The sequence below is a fragment of the Silurus aristotelis genome (assembly GCF_946808225.1).
Source record: "Silurus aristotelis genome assembly, chromosome: 1".
Taxonomy (NCBI): domain Eukaryota; kingdom Metazoa; phylum Chordata; class Actinopteri; order Siluriformes; family Siluridae; genus Silurus; species Silurus aristotelis.
Window position 1 is genome coordinate 36,279,335 of NC_139574.1, and position 18,484 is coordinate 36,297,818.

Genomic DNA, 18,484 nt, shown 5'->3' on the forward strand with positions numbered 1-18,484 from the left:
AGGTGCTGACCAGAGATGAATGGTTAAAGCTGTTCGATAACGTTTTCTCCAATCACCCTTCGTTCCTTCTGATGTCCGTGGTTGCCTACGTGACCTGCAGCAGAGCGCCGTTACTCCTTTGCACTCAAAAGGATGACTTTGTGGTATCTCTCAATTTTATTGTTTATATGTAAAAAAAAAAAATAATAATAATTGTCTGTGCTTTACGATACTTGATTCTTCTCACAGATTAGACATATGTTTCAATTCCATTTTTATGTGTATAGTGCTTTAAACTGTGGATATTTTCTTATAGCAGCTTTACAGAGATAAATAGGTTTTAACATTTGATTTATGTTAATGACTAGGTTTGGCCCTAATAAGTGAGCCAGTGATAACTGTGGCAGGGAAAATCTCCCTGAAATGGTATGAGAAAGAAAAATGTGAGAGGAACCAGACTCAAAAGGGAACCACATCCTCATCTGGGTGGCACCGAATGTCCATTCCTTATAGTTTTATCATTGTTAAGGTGTGCAGTTCGATTATCTTTTGTTCTGATGAGCACTTACAGTAATGCAGATTTGTTCATGCCAGTTGTAGTATAAGCTATTATAGAAGACTGTTTATATTAATTACAGTCCAAATCCAGTCCAGATGGAGATCAGACTGTGTGCTGTGGATTTTGGAGTAACTCCATGTTAAACTGATACTTTGAAACCTTTGAGTTTGCGCCGACTGCAAAAAAGTGGTTTGAAAGTAAGAATATAGATTTTCCACTGTTTATTCATTGTCAGTGATGATTATAAGTGTAAATGGCATTTATTTGCACAGTTCTTGTCATTCGAATGTAACCTTGTTTACCCAACCAGGATCTACAGGTTCAGTGATCACTTGTATGTTTTAAATTCCTTTTGCACAAAAAAAAGTCCTGAACACGGCTTGAACCAGCGATCATGCCACATGCAGAATCACTTGTTCTGAACAAACTCATTAATTAATTCCCAAAACTGGGCTGCCAGGGTTACACCACATGCTCTAATCATGTGACCTTTGGCCTGTTGACTTGTACAGGGTTGGTTCCCATAGTTTCAATATCTACAGTTAAATTTTTTTTTTGTATTTTCTTTGGATGTTCAGTTAAATCCTGAGACTGAGTAAGATTTGTTATTTGATTTGTATTAAATTAAATTTCAAGCTAAATCCCATTGCCTTTGTCTGTTTGAAAACCCTGTCCCTTCTACAGTATTTCTTCCATCATCGCAACAATATGGACATGAGCGCTATGCTGAAGGAGACGTACCGGTTGATGGAGCTGACCCCAGCGGACCTGCACCCGAGCTTCATGCTGGCTGACTTTGAGCCTCTGACACCCGGTCAGTATCCAATCTTTAACAAGTATCCCACGTTCATAGTGGAGTACCAGTGCCAGGAACGGGAGCGAATCCGTCAGCAAGAAGTGGAATATCTCAGGGAGAGGTGAGATCTTTTTTAATATTTCTTCCACCAAATTCACATAAAATGCTCTGAGTGTTAAATAAGAACAGACTGCAAACATGAGTTGCATTTATTCACTAACAAAAACATGAAAAAATGCCTAAATGTGCCAGGCAGTAATTCAAAACTGCATTTCCCAACTCGAAACACAATCCTGCTTTATTTTGAACTTTATTTTTGAGTTGCCTATCTAAAGACGTTGATGTTTATTAGCGTTTAGAATAGAAACCGTGTTAATAGCAGTTACTTTGTGTCTATGTATGTGTCTGTGGGCAATCAGACAGGCACTTCAGGAGCTACGTGCTGAGGCAGTGAGACAGAAGGCTGAGGATGAAGCCTGGTACACACAACAGGAGCTGCTCCAGCAAGCCGAGGAACAACGCAGAAGAATCCTGCAAGAGGAGGAGAGCAAACTTGCCCAACAGAGAACCAGGTTTCTCCTTTTGACATTGGTTTTTATTTATGTTTGCTTTGTTGAAATCAAATCTGTCTGAAAAGCCCTGGCTACTTCTGGCACATACTGGATTACATAGGGTGTTAAACCTGTGAAATAAAATACTAGCAAAATGAAATCCATATTAGTAGACTAGCTGACTAGCAGACTAGCTGTGTGATACAGGCTTAAATAATTTCTTCACAAGTATCTTTGTATTGACTATATTAAAAAAAGAGCTAATTTGTGTAAATGAATACACATCCTGTAATTCTCCCTCTCTCTATATACAGTATGTTAAAAAAGAGCCACACGTCGTATTCATCATGTTCATGTTTTTGTTTGTTTGGCACGACCATACAAATTTGTGTATCTTGTATTAGAGCAGTTAAAATTTGGTGCTTTGAGTACCACTCTCATACTGACCACTGGAGGTTCAACATGGCACCTCGTGGCAAAGACTCTTTGAGGATTTGAGGATTAGAATTGTTGCTCTTCGCAAAGATGGCTGAGGCTACGAGAAGCTCGGCAACACCCTGAAACGAGTTACGGTACAGTGGCCAGGGTCATACAGAGGTTCTCCAAGACGGGTTCCACTAGGAACAGGGTTTGCAAGGATTGATTGAATAAGTTCCTGGCTTCAATAAACAGACTCATGACTGCTGCTAGCATTGAATTTGAAGTTACAGAAGCAGAAGGTCCGCTTGTCAGCGCACAGACCATACGCTGCAACTGCAACAAGTCGGTTTGCATGGCCATCGTCCCAGAAGGAAGCCTCTTCTGAAGCCAGCTCACAAGAAAGCCTGCAAACAGTTGGCTGAAGACAACATGTCCAAAAGCATGAATTACTGGAACCATGTCCTGTGGTCTGATGAGACTAAGATAAACTTGTTTTGTTCAGATGGTTTCCAGAAAGTGTGAGGAGTACCAGGAAAATTGTTTCTTGCCTACAGGCAAGCATGGTGGTGGTAACATCATGGTCTGGGGCTGCATGAGTGCTGCTGGTACTGGTGAGCTGCGGTTCATTGAGGGAAACATTGATTCCAACATGAACTTTGTCATTCTGAAGCTGAACATGATGCCCTCTCTTCAGAAACTAGGCAGAACAGCAGTTTTACAACATAATAACAAACTCAAAGATACCGCCCAGATGACAACTGCCTTGCTGAGGAAGCTGAAGTGGCCAAGTATGTCTTCAGACCTGAGCCCTATTGAGGCATCCTCAAGCAGAAGGTGGAGAAGCACCATGTGTCTAACATCCAGCAGCTCCATTATGTCATTATGGCATTATTTGCTTTGAGGATGTTGATGGAGAAGTATAGAGAAGGTCAGAAGTTGTTGCATTGTGTGTTAGTGGATTTAGAGAAAGCGTATGACAGGGTGCCAAAAAAGGAGTTGTGGTATTGTAGAGGGAAGTCAGGTATGTCAGAGAAGTATGTGAGGGTGGTGCAGGACATGTATGAGGACAGTGTGACAGCAGTGAAGTGTGCAGTAGGAACGGTCTGTCGTTCAAGTTGAAGGTTGGACTGCATCAAGGATCGGCTCTGAGCCCTTTCCTGTTTGCAGTGGTGATGGACAAGTTGACGGGCGAGGTCAGACAGGAGTCTCCATGGACTATGATGTTTGCGGATGATATTGTGATTTTTGGTGAGAGTAGGGAGCAGGTTGAGAGCTTGGAGAGGTGGAGGTGGAGAGAAAAGGAATGAAAGGCAGTAGGAGTAAGACAGAGTACATGTGTATGAATGAGAGGGAGGGCAGTGGAGTGGTGCGGTTACAGGGAGAAGAGGTGGTGAAGGTGGAGGAGTTCAGGTACCTGGGGACAACAGTGCAAAGTAATGGAGAGTGTGTTAGAGAAGTGAAGAAAAGAGAGCAGGCAGGGTGGAGTGGGTGGAAAAGAGTGGCAGGAGTGATTTATAATAGAAGAGTATCTGCAAGAGTGAAAGGGAAAGTTTATAGGACTGTGGTGAGACCTGCGATGTTGTATGATTTAGAGACAGTGGCATTGAGTAAAAGACAGGAGGTGGAGCTGGAGGTAGCAGAGCTGAAGATGTTGAGGTTTTCATTGGGAGTGATGAGGATGGACAGGATTAGAAATAAGTTTATTAGAGGGACAGGACAGCGCATGTAGGACATTTTGGAGACAAGGTGAGGGAGGTGAGCTTTAGATGGTTTGGACATGTGCAGAGGAGGGACATGGGGTATATCTGTAGGAGAATGCTGAGGATGGTGCCTCCAAGAAGGAGGAAAAGAGGAAGACCAAGGAGAAGGTTTATGGATGTGGTGAGGGAAGACATGCAGGTAGATGGTTTGAAAGAGGCAAATGTAGAGGACAGGGGGTGTAGAGACAGATAATCCGCTGTGGAGACCCCTAATGGGAGAAGCCGAAGGAAGAAGAAGAAGAAGAAAAAGTGTATATATAGATAATAGATATCCAGTTTTTTAGGTTTTCTTCAGTTGTAGCGCATGCCATTCATGCCACAGATTTCAGCGTTAGTCACAATCGACCAGAGAATCCATTTATTTATGCTCTCAGAATGCTTTCAGTACCTGGCATGTGCTTTTTACTCATCTAGCCATTTTAATGTCTGCTGTTTTTTTTTGCATGCAGGTACTTATATATTTTAAATGCACATACAGTTGAATCTTTGTCTCATACTCAAGGTTGGGTGCTATGAAGCGAGAGTTAAAGGTGAAAGAGCTCACCCTGCTCGATGCTGCCAGGATGCGTTTTCTCAAGCACCAGCAGAATCAGCGCAAGATGGAGCTCAGTCGCCTGGATGATGAAATCCAGAGAAAGGTTCCCCACTTTTTTTTTTTTTTTTTTTGCTATTAATATCCATTCAGGTTTTTAAAAAAAAAAAATAAATAAATAAACATTTTATTATTCCTGCATTAGAAGCTTTAAGGTACTTGTGTGAACGTGTGGGTGTGTGCTTTATTCAGGTGGCATTGCAAGACCAAGAGACTGCTATGGCTGTGCAGGATATGGAAGTGAGGCAAATGGAGCTGGATGCACAGAGGAGATTGTTTGAGCAGGTCAGTAGAGCACGGAGCACGGTGATGATGAACCACGATTACAAACAGCGTCAACACCGACCTAAAACATCGAATTGTAGATATTATATTAATATTATTATCGTTTTGTTATCAAATTTGTTGATATAATCCTGACCTAACAGCAGTCCTGTCCTGATGGCCTGGACTAGTTCCTAGGTGGAACTCGAGGTTTAACTCCAGAATAAATGCCATAAGTGAAAATTAGTAAAACGTCGAATATGTTCTAGCTTTGTCTTATTCCTCTGGAAGTTCTATTTTATTTTATTTTTCAATTTGAAGGTTTTGAGAGAAAATAGTATTCAAAAAAACTTCTTATCTCTAGAAAAGTACTGTCTGCCTAGAAATGTGTTATGTTTATTTTAAATAATTCCATTATATATTACATATATTATATATTATAGTTATAATACTTTCAACTTACATAGATGATGTCTATTTCCCTAGCAATTGGCCAAAGAACACGAGTGTGTGAGCAAAGAAGTAAGAGCAGAAGTGGCTGCGCAGCGACGAAGAGCTGAGATGGAGAATTTAGCGTTTCACAACCTCCTTCAGAAAGACAGTGATCTCGGCCAGGAAACCAGAAGGGTACATACAGTTCCGTTCAGTTTTATTTATATGGCACTTATAACAATAGACATTGTCCCAAAGCAGCTTAACAGAGTTAAAGAGGTTATATTATTGAAATTTCTATGGTAATGTATATAAGTTTAGCACTAATGAACGTGGTTAGGAAGATCTCCCTCCTTCCTTGAGAGGAACCAGACTCAAAAGGGAACCCATCCCTATCCGGGTGGCACCGAATGTCCATTCAGTTAAATTATATCATTGATGAGGTGTGCTGTTCAGTGATAGGTGCTGAAATTCAGAACTGTTCATGCAAACTGCAGTTTTAAACTATTGAAATAAACTATTGTTAATAATAACAGTCCAATCCATTCTCAAAGTTGTTGAGTTGCTCAGTAACACCAGGATTTTCAGACTGTAGAGGGGTGACCAAGATGATCAACGAGAGAATGATCAATGAAAGAGCTTAAAATTAAAGCGACACTTTTTTAAATTGAGGCTGATTAATTATCTCAGTGGTTCTCTAAATATTTTGTGATTCCCCACTTTATAGGGGTGTATTTTTAAACCCCTCCTGTCCTCTATCACCCCCCAAAAAAAATTATATACTTAGTTTAAAAATGACTTATTTATTAATTCTAAATCAATCATCAAATGCATCAAGTTCAAAAATAGAGAAAATACTATTTTAGTTGTGTTAGCTGTTGTTTTAATTTGTTTTTGTGGTTGCTTTGCGTGTATGAACTTTATTTCTAATAGAGAAACTCATAAATGAAGATTAATGAAGCACAATAAAAATAGATAAATCCTGCTATTCATTGCCCCCACCTGTCATGTGTTTATTCCCCACTAGAGGGCCATGCCCTACACTTTGAGAACCAGCGGATTATGCCATGTTTATAAATTTGCATTCTGAGATGCTGTGAGAGTGTTATAATATGAGCTCATTCCTCTGTTAAAGGTGCTGGAGGAGTCTCTAGCGGAAGCGGAACAACTAGACGTGGATGCCGAATGGCAGACCGAAGTGATCAGGCGATTAAAGCTGGCAGAGGAAGAGAAGGAGAAGCAGAGACAGCAGCTGGCCAGACTCAGCCGTGAAACCCATGCTAAGGAGGAGCAGCTTGTTCAGATGATGATGGAAGTGGAGGGCAACCACGTAAGGCGTCTTTGTAGTTTTGTTGGATCTGCAGAAGAAATAGGGGGGATTATAATCCTTAGTTTAAAAAATTTATATACATATACATACAGGTGCATCTATTATCATTAAAAAGTTGATTTATTTTAGTAATCCAATATAAAAAGTGAAACTCGTATATTATATAGATTTATCACACACATTCTGATATTTGTGAAGTGTTTATTGCGTTTTTATTTTGATGATTATGGCTTACAGTAACATATATCAGTAACATATATTTTACATAATTGTATGTTTAAAACTTCCTAGTGCTATACTGAGACGCAATTATACTAACAATTAAATCAAAAATGTATTTTTTTAAAAACTGTATTAGTTTGCATGCATGGCAGCTTCTGACCAAACAAGATGTTTATATTTATGTTTGTATATGATACATTTTATATACATTTGTTCACATTTCTAATTCATTCCTAGAAATTCCCATAAAGTCCTGGTTTCCAACTTTATATTTCCAAAATTCCCCAGATGAAGTTCCCATTAAAAGTGTCTGGAAATTTGCAACCCTATTAATAGCAGCCTACCTCCACAGAAGATCGATTGTTAGTTCTCCGAGATGTTTGGAATGACCTACCTGTTGTGTTCCTTCAAAATACCATGTTCATGTGTACCACAGACAGGAAGAAGAATTGATGTTTACAGGCAAACAGTGGTCACACCAAAGAGTAGTTTGAATTGGATTTTTTTTTTCCTCATTTACTTTCCAATTTGTCCCCTGATAAAGATCCATGAAATTACTGAGCAACACAAGAACTTTGTGGAAGGATTTGGACTGTAACAGTCTACTATTCAATTCAATTCAATTCAGTTCATTTTTATTTGTATAGCGCTTTTAACAATGAACATTGTCTCAAAGCAGCTTTACACAGATAATGTGGTGATTAAAAGTGAATATGTTCTTTGTAAGTATGTTTGTCCCTGATGAGCAACTGTGGCAAGGAAAAACTCCCCGAGATGGCATAAGGAAGAAACCTTGAGAGAGAGAGAGAGAGAGAGAGAGAGAGAGAGAGAGAGAGAGAGAGAGAGAGAGAGAGAAGAGAGAGAGAGAGAGAAGAGGGGTGACAGGAAGAGACGGATATGGATTATTAAGTGTCCCTATTGTTGCATGAGAGTTAAAGTCACTGTGCAGTTTGGACTCCGGCAAGACTCGCTATGGCAGCATAACTAAAAGGGAGAACCAGAAGGTAACACAGACATGAAGGATCTCTGGGATAAGAGACGACCCACCACACCACCGTCAACAAACCCGAGTGAACATGTGAATGTGAGGGGACGACAGCATACAAATATACCAGTTCACCAAACACTCTATATCCATGATCCCTCCAGATCTGAGCCTTTACCTAAGAAAAATGTTTGACTAAATAAATAAGTTTTCAACCTCGACTTGAACACTGAGACTGTGTCTGAGTCCCGAACACTAATTGGAAGGCTGTTCCATAACTGTGGGGTTTTATAAGAGAAAGATCTGCCCCCTGCTGTAGTCTTCATTATTTGAGGAACCAACAGATAGCCAGCACCTTTTGATCTAAGTAGGCGTGGAGGATCATACTGGTACAGAAGTTCACTCAGATACGGCGGTGCGAGACCGTTAAGTGCTTTATATGTCAGTAGTAGTATTTTAGTGGCACAGGACCACATGCTGCATTTAATCGCCTACTGTATCACTGTACACCTTAACATTATGGAATTGTAATGAATGGACATTTGGTGCCACCCAGATTAGGGTGGGTGCCCTCTCTGGTTCCTTTCAAGGTTTCTTTCTCATGCCGGTTTACAGTCGCCACTGGCTCGCTCATTAAGGATTAACGTGCAATTATAAATCATTTTATTGCAGCTTTAGGTCTGCCTCTTTCAAACCAACTTACCTGCATGTCTTCCCTCACCACATCCATAAACCGCCTCTTTGGCCTTCCTCTTTTTCTCCTTCCTGGTGCCTTCATCCTCAACATTCTCCTGCTGATGTACCCCATGTTCTCCTCTGCACATGTCCAAACTAATTTGGTCCTTGTCAGACTCGCTCAAATCCTTACGCTTGCCCATTTTTTCTGCTTCTAACACGTCAACTTTAAGGACAAAATGTTCACTTGCTGCCTAAAATATCCAACCTACTAACAAGTGCCAAGATGAAGAGATAATCAGTGTTCTTCACTTCACCTCTCATAATGATATAATGTCATAATGTTATGTCTGGTCGGTGTAAACACAAACACACAGTATATTTTTCCAGTTTATATAATGTTTATAACATGCTCACTAAGCTGATCTGTGTAAACATGTTTGTTTGCAGCCTGGGTTTATTTAAAATAGCCTCCTTTGTGGATTTGTTTTTTCTGACATTTGTAACCGGATTTGTTTTCAGTGGAATAATGTGGAAGCTAAGCAGGCCATGTTGAACGAGGAAAAGCAGGTAACACCTGCTGCAGACACCCAACAGACGTCACCCGTCTCCCAGGATCTAGATGAGATAACACAGCATCAGAACACACCGAGGAGGAGAAATCAAGCAGAGTCTTTGAGTGGGTTTAATTTATCCGTCTATTTGTACGGATTTGCTGAATACAATACAATACAGTGGTACCCCGCTTATCGACCGGCTCGGACATCGACCTTTTCGCTTAGCGAACAGTTTTTCAACTGAAATTTGCGCCCGCTGAACAACCAAATGCCCGCTTATCGACCTTTTTTTACCCCGACCCACGTGGAGCTTTTTTTTGTTGTTGTTACTTTTGTAATGTTTTTAATTTATATTTTTTACTGTATTATCGTCAGAAATCCACCTGCCACGCCCCCTTCGGCAGCTGTCAAAACCTCCGCTTTCCCTGAAGCCCCTGGCTTCAACAATGCACACCTGGGGTTTTTGTTGGTATGTGAAGGTGTTTGGTGCGTGTTTGGCTGTGGTTTCCCTGTCACACGTATTCCTATGCGTTTCTTCCTTTCAAGACTCCTTTCTTTCCAGAACGCACCCCGGATTACCTTTTTTCCTCCCGTGCGTTCGCCCGTGGACCTTGCCCTTCCAGGGCGTACCACGGATATCTCTTTCTCATTTGTCGGGATTCTATGACTGCCGTGTGTGTGTGTGTTTAACTCTCCGTGTTTTCGTTAAACCACAGCGAACTGTGCTCCGGCTTTGCCTCCGCTCATTACGCTGCATAACAGTTATATACAGTATTATTTATGTACCTGTATTATTTAGTATTAATACTGCTTAAAACAGGGCAAAAATTGTTAATAAATGGGTATCGGTGGAGGTCAGGAACGGATTAATTGGTTTTCCATTATTTTTTATGGGATAATTACATACGCTCTTCGACCTTTTCGCATTTCGACTGGTTTTAAGGAACGGATTAAGGTCGATAAGCGGGGTACCACTGTACTACAATTTGCTGAATAAGTGGTTACAGTGGCATTCATTGTTTTCTGTAGATCTGCAGCGGAAAAGGAGGCTTCGCTCTCCGTACTCGTCACGGGAACATTTTCAAAAGTCAGAAAGTCCACAGGATGATCCCAAGAACAACCAGTCTCCTTCAGACAACTCCACATGCTGTAAGTGAACATTTTATATGGACACTTTTGAGATTAAAACACACGACACAATTAGTAATAAACTCCACTGTTAATGTGAATGGTTGTGTTTGTATCGTATCAAGACAAACTATTTATTTTCATTTCAATCGAGTTTTATTTGTATAGCATGTTTAACAATGGACATTGTCCCAACGTAGCTTTCCAGAGATTAATACGTTATAAAATATAAACATGTATGCTAGTGGCTACAACTATCACTGCTCAGTAACTTGAGTGTGCAGAACCATCCTCAGCTGCACAGCAGAGTGGTCTCTAATTAAAAGGAAGAGCTTCGGGATGAATCAGGTGGATCCGTGAAGAAGACAAGGACAAGAGCTCTGGTCATTGGTAACTCAGAAACAAACCTGAACTGCCATCAGAACAATCCTCATATGTAATAATGTGTTCTCTGTGTAGTTTCTCTAGAGCGTGTTCGGGGTAGGCTGGACCACGAGGAGAGGGAGTTGCTGCAGGAAGTCAGAGAGCTCCGAAAGAAGCTGGCAGCTCGAGCTAGAGCTGCAGACTACACTATGTACTCAGCAAGTTCCCATCAATCCCACTGACAAGGCCACCAGCACTAGGACTGTGACTGGGCAGGATTCAATCAAGACAGGGACTGACTTTATCCAGTGACTGCATCAGTTGCTCAGACTAAAATAAAGCCACTGCTGCACAACACGTTTTACAAATGGTCCACACATTAAACAGATCATAAAGCACCATCAATTTTACTATAAAGTCTTTGCATAAAACCTGTCTTCATTTTATTATTATAAATTTTTTTATAAATCTGTCCATGTTGGACAAGTTTTAGATGTGTTTGAGTGGGAAACAGTGAGCTTACAACCACCTCCTATAAAATAGCAATGGTGAGAGTGCAATATCTGCCTCTTTTTACTTTGTTCAGGAAATTTAAAAAAATGTGTGCGAGTTTAATTTATTTAGAATGGAAAAACTTTTCTTCTTCAAATCTTAACTAATATGAATTGCCTTTCAGTTTGACTTTTTACACTACAATCTTAGTCCATTGTGTTTCTTTTTGTCACATTTTTCTCACATTTTCACTGTATCATTCTTAATTACAATGAAATGAAATGCTACTAAATTGGGAGGAAAATGTATTAATTTTGAAAAGTGCTGTTCTGTTCTGGATATATTCTGGATTCTATTGTTGCATGTCTGCCAATGTTAAACCAGAGCTCTTCATAATGTGCATAAAGCGTCTGTATGAATTGAGAATAGACTCGGGTAGTTGATCTGATACCTAATGGATTAATGTATTGTGTGGTTTAATAAAGGAATGGTCTTTTCTTTATGCACTTTCTCCTAATTTATTGTCTGTATATTGCTGCATGTTATTACTGCAGATTTCTCAGCACCAGTTACCTTGGTGGTCTGCCTGCTTTAACAAACCTGCTTTGTGAACGTTATTATTTTTGTCAAGGAAAGGGCAGTTTCTTTGCTGCAAATAAATGGAGAACAATGTTCAGTGTAAATAGAGATGCTTAAAGTAGTGGAATATGAATGACCCCATGGCAATAATGGAAGAAAATGTATAATATAGATGAAATCTGGAATCGATTTAATTCATTTTTATTTGTATAGCGCTTTTAACAATGAACATTGTCTTAAAGCAGCTTTACACAGATAATGTGGTGATGGAGATGAGAGGTGAGGGGTAGAAACAGTGGTCACTGGTGCCTCAAGAGCATGTTTAACTCAACCGAGAGAAAAAGAAGAGAGGTGACAGGGAGGGAAAGATATGATTTATTAAGAATCCTTATGTTTGCATAAAAGTGCAGGACACTGTTTAGTAGGCAAGACTCGCTATGGCAGCATAACTTAAATGAAGAGCCAGAAGGTAACACAGACATGAGGGATCTCTGGGATAAGAGACGACCCACCACACCACCATCAACAAACCTGAGTAAACGTGTGAGAGTGAGGGAACGACAGCATACAAATATCCCAGTTCACCAAACACTCTATATCCATGATCCCTCCAGATCTGAGCCTTTACCTAAGAAAAATCTACTGATAAAAGATTTGACTAAATAAATGTTTTTAGCCTCGACTTGAACACTGAAACTGTGTCTGAGTCCCAAACACTGATTGGAAGGATGTTCCATAACTGTGGGGCTTTATAAGAAAGATCTGCCCCCTGCTGTAGTCTTCATTATTTGAGGTACCAACAAATTGCCTGCACCTTGTAATAGGCGTGGGAGATTGCAATGGTAGAGAAGTTCACGCAGATACTGCAGTGCGAGACCGTTAAGTGCTAATACATCAGTAGTAGTATTTTATAATCGGTGTGAGATTTATTTTGGAGCAATGTAGACTGATTAAAACAGGGGTGATGTGGTCATATTTTCTAGACCTACTGATTACTTTTGGTGCTGCATTCTGAACTAACTGAAGCTTATTTATGCATTTTCTTCGAACACCGAGACCGTAAAGCGTTACAGTAGTCTAAGCTAGATGTAACAAAAGCATGAAAAAGTTTTTCTGCAACCCGTAACATCATATTTCTAGTGTTAGCAATATTTCTAAGATAAAAGAAGGTGATCCTGGTAATGTTATTCACGTGAGCCTTAAAGGAAAGTCAATAATCACACCAAGATCTTTAACTGCAGTACACACTGAGACAGAAACACCATCCAGAGATGCTACCTAATCTAAAGGTTCACTTCCAACTACATTTTTTTTTTATTAACCTGCTGTTTTAGTCATGGATGTGGCTGACTTTGGAAAAATTCTCCTCAAATGATTTTTCCTTATTCAATTATATTACATTCAAAGAGGATCCATTTTATATCTAGCATTGAGTTATTTGGTATTAAACCTGAATGTCTTTCCCATGTGATAAATTATAATGTGTTCTCCTTTAGCACAATTGCGTATTCCTAACAATGGTGGAAGGGTTAAGTGCTGCCTTGGCTTTATTGAAAACTACATCTTGGCTCCTGGTGCTCAGAGGAAATGGTGATTGGTGCTAATGCTGACACTCAATTCATTTGAGTGGCTTAAATATTTTGGTTCTATTCATTGATTCAATCAGTGACTCTTTCGTTGAATTACATCAGTAAAGTCTAGTTTTGTGATAATAGTTGCGAACGAGGATATAAATGTTATAAAATATACACATTAATGCATCTCGGATTATGCTATGAATTAACCCCCTATGCACTGTTTCCCCATCGTTCTCTTGTAGTTAATAGGGGTGTAGAACTGAATGAGTCACATGCTGACTTGATATTAGTAACAACAGAGCATTGTCTGTTCAGCCAGTTTGTTCATTTTGTTTACTTATGACAATTGTTCAGTTTTTTATAGGAATGAAAATGGCCAGAGGCATGAAAAATGGTGTTTAATAACTGTTTTCATCTCAAATGACAACCACAGAGTTAGTATATTTTCCTATAAATAAAAAAAAAAAAAAAAAAAAAAAATTTACATTTGCAGTTAACTTTTATTCATTTCTCAGTCAAGATCATCAATCATTACACACACACACACACACACACACACACACACACACACACACACACACACACACACACACACACACACACATATATATTGGGATAATGCTTTGTGTGCAGATATATTCTCTTCACAGCAAGGCTCTCCCCTTCTGCTTTTTGTACCAGTTACATCCAAACTAAACACTCGTTAATTTTTTTCATTCTTAACTAACAATTATTTGTTCAACAAATATGCTAGTGCTATACAACAACAACGGAATTGAACAAGATTAGTGTCTTGGTCAATTCCGTTGTATTTGTATAGCACTTTCAACACATTATATTGTCACAAAGCAGCTTTTCAGAAAAATAATTACGATTTTCAATTAAAAAATCGTCCCTATACATTTATCCTGAATAAGAAAGCCAATGGTGATGGTAGCAAGAAAAAAAATCCCTGAGGTGATTTTAAGAAGACAGACAAAAGGGAATCAGTCCTCTGTGTGACCCCGGATATAAATTTATTATCCATTTACGATCCATCATTGTTTAAAAAACTTAACATCTGAAGTGGTAGCTCAGAGGTTAATGCTCTGGGTCACTGATCGAAAGGTCAGTCACTGGGATTCAAGCCATAGTATTCAAGCCCTAGCTGTAGTAAGCCTATTAAGCCAAACTGCCACTCTTGGAGCCTTCAGCAAGGCCCTTAACCCTCTGTGCTCCAGGGGCTCTGTACGGCTGACCCTGCACTCTGACTCCAGACTGATGGGGACATGAGTGAAAAGCTACTTGTGGCAATTGTTATCCCAGGCCATTGTAACTATAATTATATTAATTGATCAGACTTTAACTTAGTGAAGTCTCGTTCACTAAGAGGAAAGATATTTCAATAGCTCCCAGTAATGACATGCTACTTTACTGCTGGCCAGGTAGTTACATCTTTTACATAGTTAGAACGTGATTGACGTGAGTGACGTGATTATAAAGGCTGATATGTGCATTCCACAAATTAATTTAATCTTTTAATCTGAGTTGACTTTTTACTTCAAATTAAATTCTTTATTTTTTTTCATCCTTCGTCCACAAATCACAATAATTTCTATTCTGGATCGGTTTCGTTCCCTTTCTGAAGATCCTGGAAGGATTCCTGAAGCTTGCTGTGGGGTTTTTGCTCTCTCTTACACTCCTAGAAAACACACATGGGACAGAAGGTGTTCAAGTGTTTCATTCTTTAAAATGAATAAAGACTCCATATTATCTCTAAAGAAACTGCGTAATCCTCACTTTAGTTAGCAGGTCATCTATGTTTGCATTGTAGATCAGGCTACATAAATCCTGCATGGTTTCTTGCAGTGTCTGAAGCTGATTTGTCAGGTGTGACTTCTTGGCCCCCAGCTGTGCAATGAATTCCACAGCCTTTTTGTTTTTCTCCTTGGATTCCATTAAGCAGACCTGAACATACAACAGTGAAGGCTTATTGGAGGCTTACGAATTTAGACATTTTTTAAGAATTGACTGATAAAACACACGAGTACAATTCAAATGTAATTTGTGGTGAATTAACAATCGCACATGCACATCCTTACACTCTGAGATCACATAAACAGTCGTGATTATTACAAAAGCATATCATCTCACTCCTAAAGAGCGCCCACAGGGCAAAACCTAAATAAAAGCTGAAATAAAGTCTTCACATTATTTTTAAAGGCACTGCTTAATGCAGGTGCAGCAGGTTTCTCCCAGTGTCTTCACTCATCTTTTTATAAAAAGTCAAACAAAAATGTTTACCTTCTGTAGCTCCTCGTTGTTCTCCAGAGTCTTCATCTCGTCTTTCTCTGCCACCCTCTCAAGCTCAAACTCCTAAAACACACACCAGTTTAAACTTACCAATGCTTAATGATCATTCTTATTAAGTTCATTCATAAAATCGAGCAAAAATGACAATTTAGCGTAAACGCTAAAAAAAGCGTCTAGAAGCAATCACAATAGCAATCATGGATTTCTAGGAAGGAAAGCTTACCTTCAGTATCTCCTCTTTCTCAATCAGTGCTTTCTTTAACATGTCATTTTCCACCTGGAGGAGGTTTTGAAGCTCTCGTGCTTCATCACACTCCTAAAACACACAAATGGGGCAAAAGGTGTTCAAATTTAAGTATTTCATTCTTATACATAAATAAAATCACCATATTTTTGCTTTATGTACATTTTTCTCACTCACATTTAGTAGCTTGCCATTATCAATGTTTGCCTCAGAAAGCAGACTCCCCATTTCCTGCACTGTGGCTTGCAACGTCTTTACTTGATACGCCAGGTTTGAGTTCTCAGACTCCAGCTGTGCAATGGATTCCATAGCATTTTGTTGTTTCTTCTCAGCTTCTGCCATGGAGACCTGAACAGACAAAAAATAATTTGCGTTCGTGATTTACTTCTACACGCATTCCGATAAAACACGCTTGATTATATCAAAAAGCTGTGTGACTAAACACACACACATATACACAAACCTGCTGTACAAGAGCAAGCATGGATTTATGGAAAGGAAAGTTTACCTGCAGCAACTCCCTATTCTCAATCAGTGTGTTCTTCAACTTGTCGTTCTCCGCCTGGAGGACGTTTTGAGCCTCTCGCTCTCTCTCACACTCCTAAAACACACACAGGGGCAAAAGGTGCTCGAATTCAAGTGCTTAATACTTAAACATAAATAAAGTCCTTGTATTGTTCACAAGGATCTGCTTAATGCGGGTTTCTCACTCACAGTCAAGAGCTTGTCATTCTCCAAGTCTTCCTTAATCAGCAGGTTCCCCATTTCCTGCACGGTCTCTCGCAGTGCCTTCACTTGACATAACAGCTCTAACTTTTTGGCCTCCAATGCTGCAATGTACTTCATAGCCTTTTGCTCTTTCTCCACAGCTTCTGCCATGTAGATCTGAACATACAACAGCAAAGGCTTATTGGCTTTATTTACGCTTACACATATTCTGATAAAACACACAGCCTGAACTTTATTGCGGTGGGGGGGTATCCACAAAATATGAGTAAACAGCAAACATGCACACACACACACACACACACACACACACACACACACACACACACACACACACACACACACACACAGATACACACAGCTCACAAAAGTCACATGGTTATAGAAAAAGGAAGTTTACCTCCTTTTGAATCAGTGCGTTCTTCAATTCGTCATTTTCCGCCTGGAGGATACTGTAAGCCATTTGCGCTGTAACACACTCCTAAAACCGAAACACACACCATTGAACAGAGCCATTTAGTAGAAACCCACTGTGTAGATAAATGAGTATTATAAACTTGCATACAACCTAACAAGAACCAGTATGTGTATGTGTGTGTGTCTAATAATTAAGCTACTGACAGAGATGTTCTACTCCTCTCTGATATTATGACCAGCTGGCATTGCTTCTACCCTTTCTGGTGCAAGTGCACATCAAAATCCAGTGTACAGATATTTCCCATTCCCTATCATTTCCATAGTGTGGCACTTATAACATTTTGGAAAGTACTTTTTAACAAGAAACTTTCTTTCATGTACATATTTGCCCTCTATTTAAAAGTACAGTAAGAGTACTATAAAAAGAAAAAAACTTGGCAATGAATACTATAACAATTAAGCTGCAGGTCTAATTATTAATTACATGTAAATGTAGTTTACAGGGTAACATTTAGGAGCAACATACTATGTCCTGGTCCTCAGTATCCTCTACGATCTCGTCATCCTCTGGTCCTAATTGCAAAACAATTATACATAAATCATTACTAAGCATTATTTATGTTTGGCATTTATTTTCCACTTCTGAATGGACTGTAGCTCAAGTGTTATTACAGCACATTTTACTGATGTCCAGTGCAACACAGATTTTACTACGCATCCCTGGACAGAATGAGAGTGTTTTCACTTTGCAGTGTATCTCTGTATAGTTTCTTTTCTGGGGCAGAATGATCTTGGACACAGTTGTACCTGCGGGTGCGTTTGGTTCCTCGGGGTCTCCGTCTGCAAAGCAGTAAACGCCGGTTGCAGCTATGATGGTGTACAGAAGAGGGAGCTGCAGGAGAAGACGAGCCAAGCCATGGCCGAGATCGTTCGTGTAATCCATCGTCCCTTCCGATTCCGACTACAAAAACGTAACCTTCCTGTGCAAAAGTCCGTTTTTCTGCAACCTCCGAGAGTTCGATCGATCCTTATAAAATCAGAACCGCCATGTGACTTCACAGAGACACGTGACGTGACTGTAAATAACATGTATCATCTTTTAGACTTTAGATATGAAAATATAAAATCTACATTATTTATGTAAGAAAATACAAAACAAATCTAAAAATACATTTCAAGGATGATTTAATTAGTTGTGCTTGCAATGCAATTATAAATGTGGGGGTTATTAGTTTTTTTATTTGTTATTTTTAAATGTTATTTTTAAAGTTGTTTCTGCTGAAAGTTAATTGTACTAGAATAACTACAATGCATTTAAAGGATGCTTAAATTGTAGTTTTTATAGTATTGTTAACTTCTTCAGCAGTTTGGTCTTTTGGATCGGACCACACGGACCAGCCTTCTATCCTCACGTGCATCAATGGGCCATGACCCTGTCGCTGGTTCACCACTGTTCCTTCCTTGGAACACTTTTAATAGATACGGAGCATAGCAGACCAGAATCATTCCACAACAGCTGCAGTTTTGGAGATGCTCAGACCCAG

At 39.5% G+C, this 18,484-nt stretch overlaps 2 protein-coding genes across 3 annotated transcripts in view; one reads left to right on the forward strand and one right to left on the reverse strand.

Annotated features, from left to right (window-relative positions):
- tbc1d31 (TBC1 domain family, member 31) overlaps positions 1-11,607 on the forward strand; it is a 23,481-nt gene extending 11,874 nt beyond the window's left edge. For both annotated transcript variants that reach the window (XM_083536282.1, XM_083536283.1), the window contains 10 exons: positions 1-143; positions 1,223-1,455; positions 1,754-1,906; positions 4,568-4,703; positions 4,850-4,942; positions 5,408-5,548; positions 6,489-6,683; positions 9,088-9,244; positions 10,152-10,271; positions 10,710-11,607. The exon at positions 1-143 is cut by the window's left edge and continues 37 nt beyond it. In XM_083536282.1, coding sequence (XP_083392408.1) covers positions 1-143; positions 1,223-1,455; positions 1,754-1,906; positions 4,568-4,703; positions 4,850-4,942; positions 5,408-5,548; positions 6,489-6,683; positions 9,088-9,244; positions 10,152-10,271; positions 10,710-10,855 — 1,517 coding nt within the window. In that variant the 3' untranslated portion in view covers positions 10,856-11,607. The remainder of the gene's footprint in view (positions 144-1,222; positions 1,456-1,753; positions 1,907-4,567; positions 4,704-4,849; positions 4,943-5,407; positions 5,549-6,488; positions 6,684-9,087; positions 9,245-10,151; positions 10,272-10,709) is intronic.
- A 2,551-nt stretch (positions 11,608-14,158) lies between these two features.
- Positions 14,159-17,968, reverse strand: LOC310735304 (uncharacterized protein). Its single transcript, XM_083557946.1, has 10 exons — positions 17,748-17,968; positions 17,467-17,513; positions 16,924-17,004; positions 16,512-16,682; positions 16,306-16,398; positions 15,975-16,145; positions 15,777-15,869; positions 15,545-15,616; positions 15,041-15,208; positions 14,159-14,942 (listed from the first exon to the last, which is right to left on the reverse strand). The coding sequence occupies exons 1-10, from the start codon at positions 17,881-17,883 to the stop codon at positions 14,856-14,858; spliced, it is 1,119 nt and encodes a 372-aa protein (XP_083414072.1). The 5' UTR covers positions 17,884-17,968; the 3' UTR covers positions 14,159-14,855.
- Between the last annotated feature and the right edge of the window lie 516 nt (positions 17,969-18,484).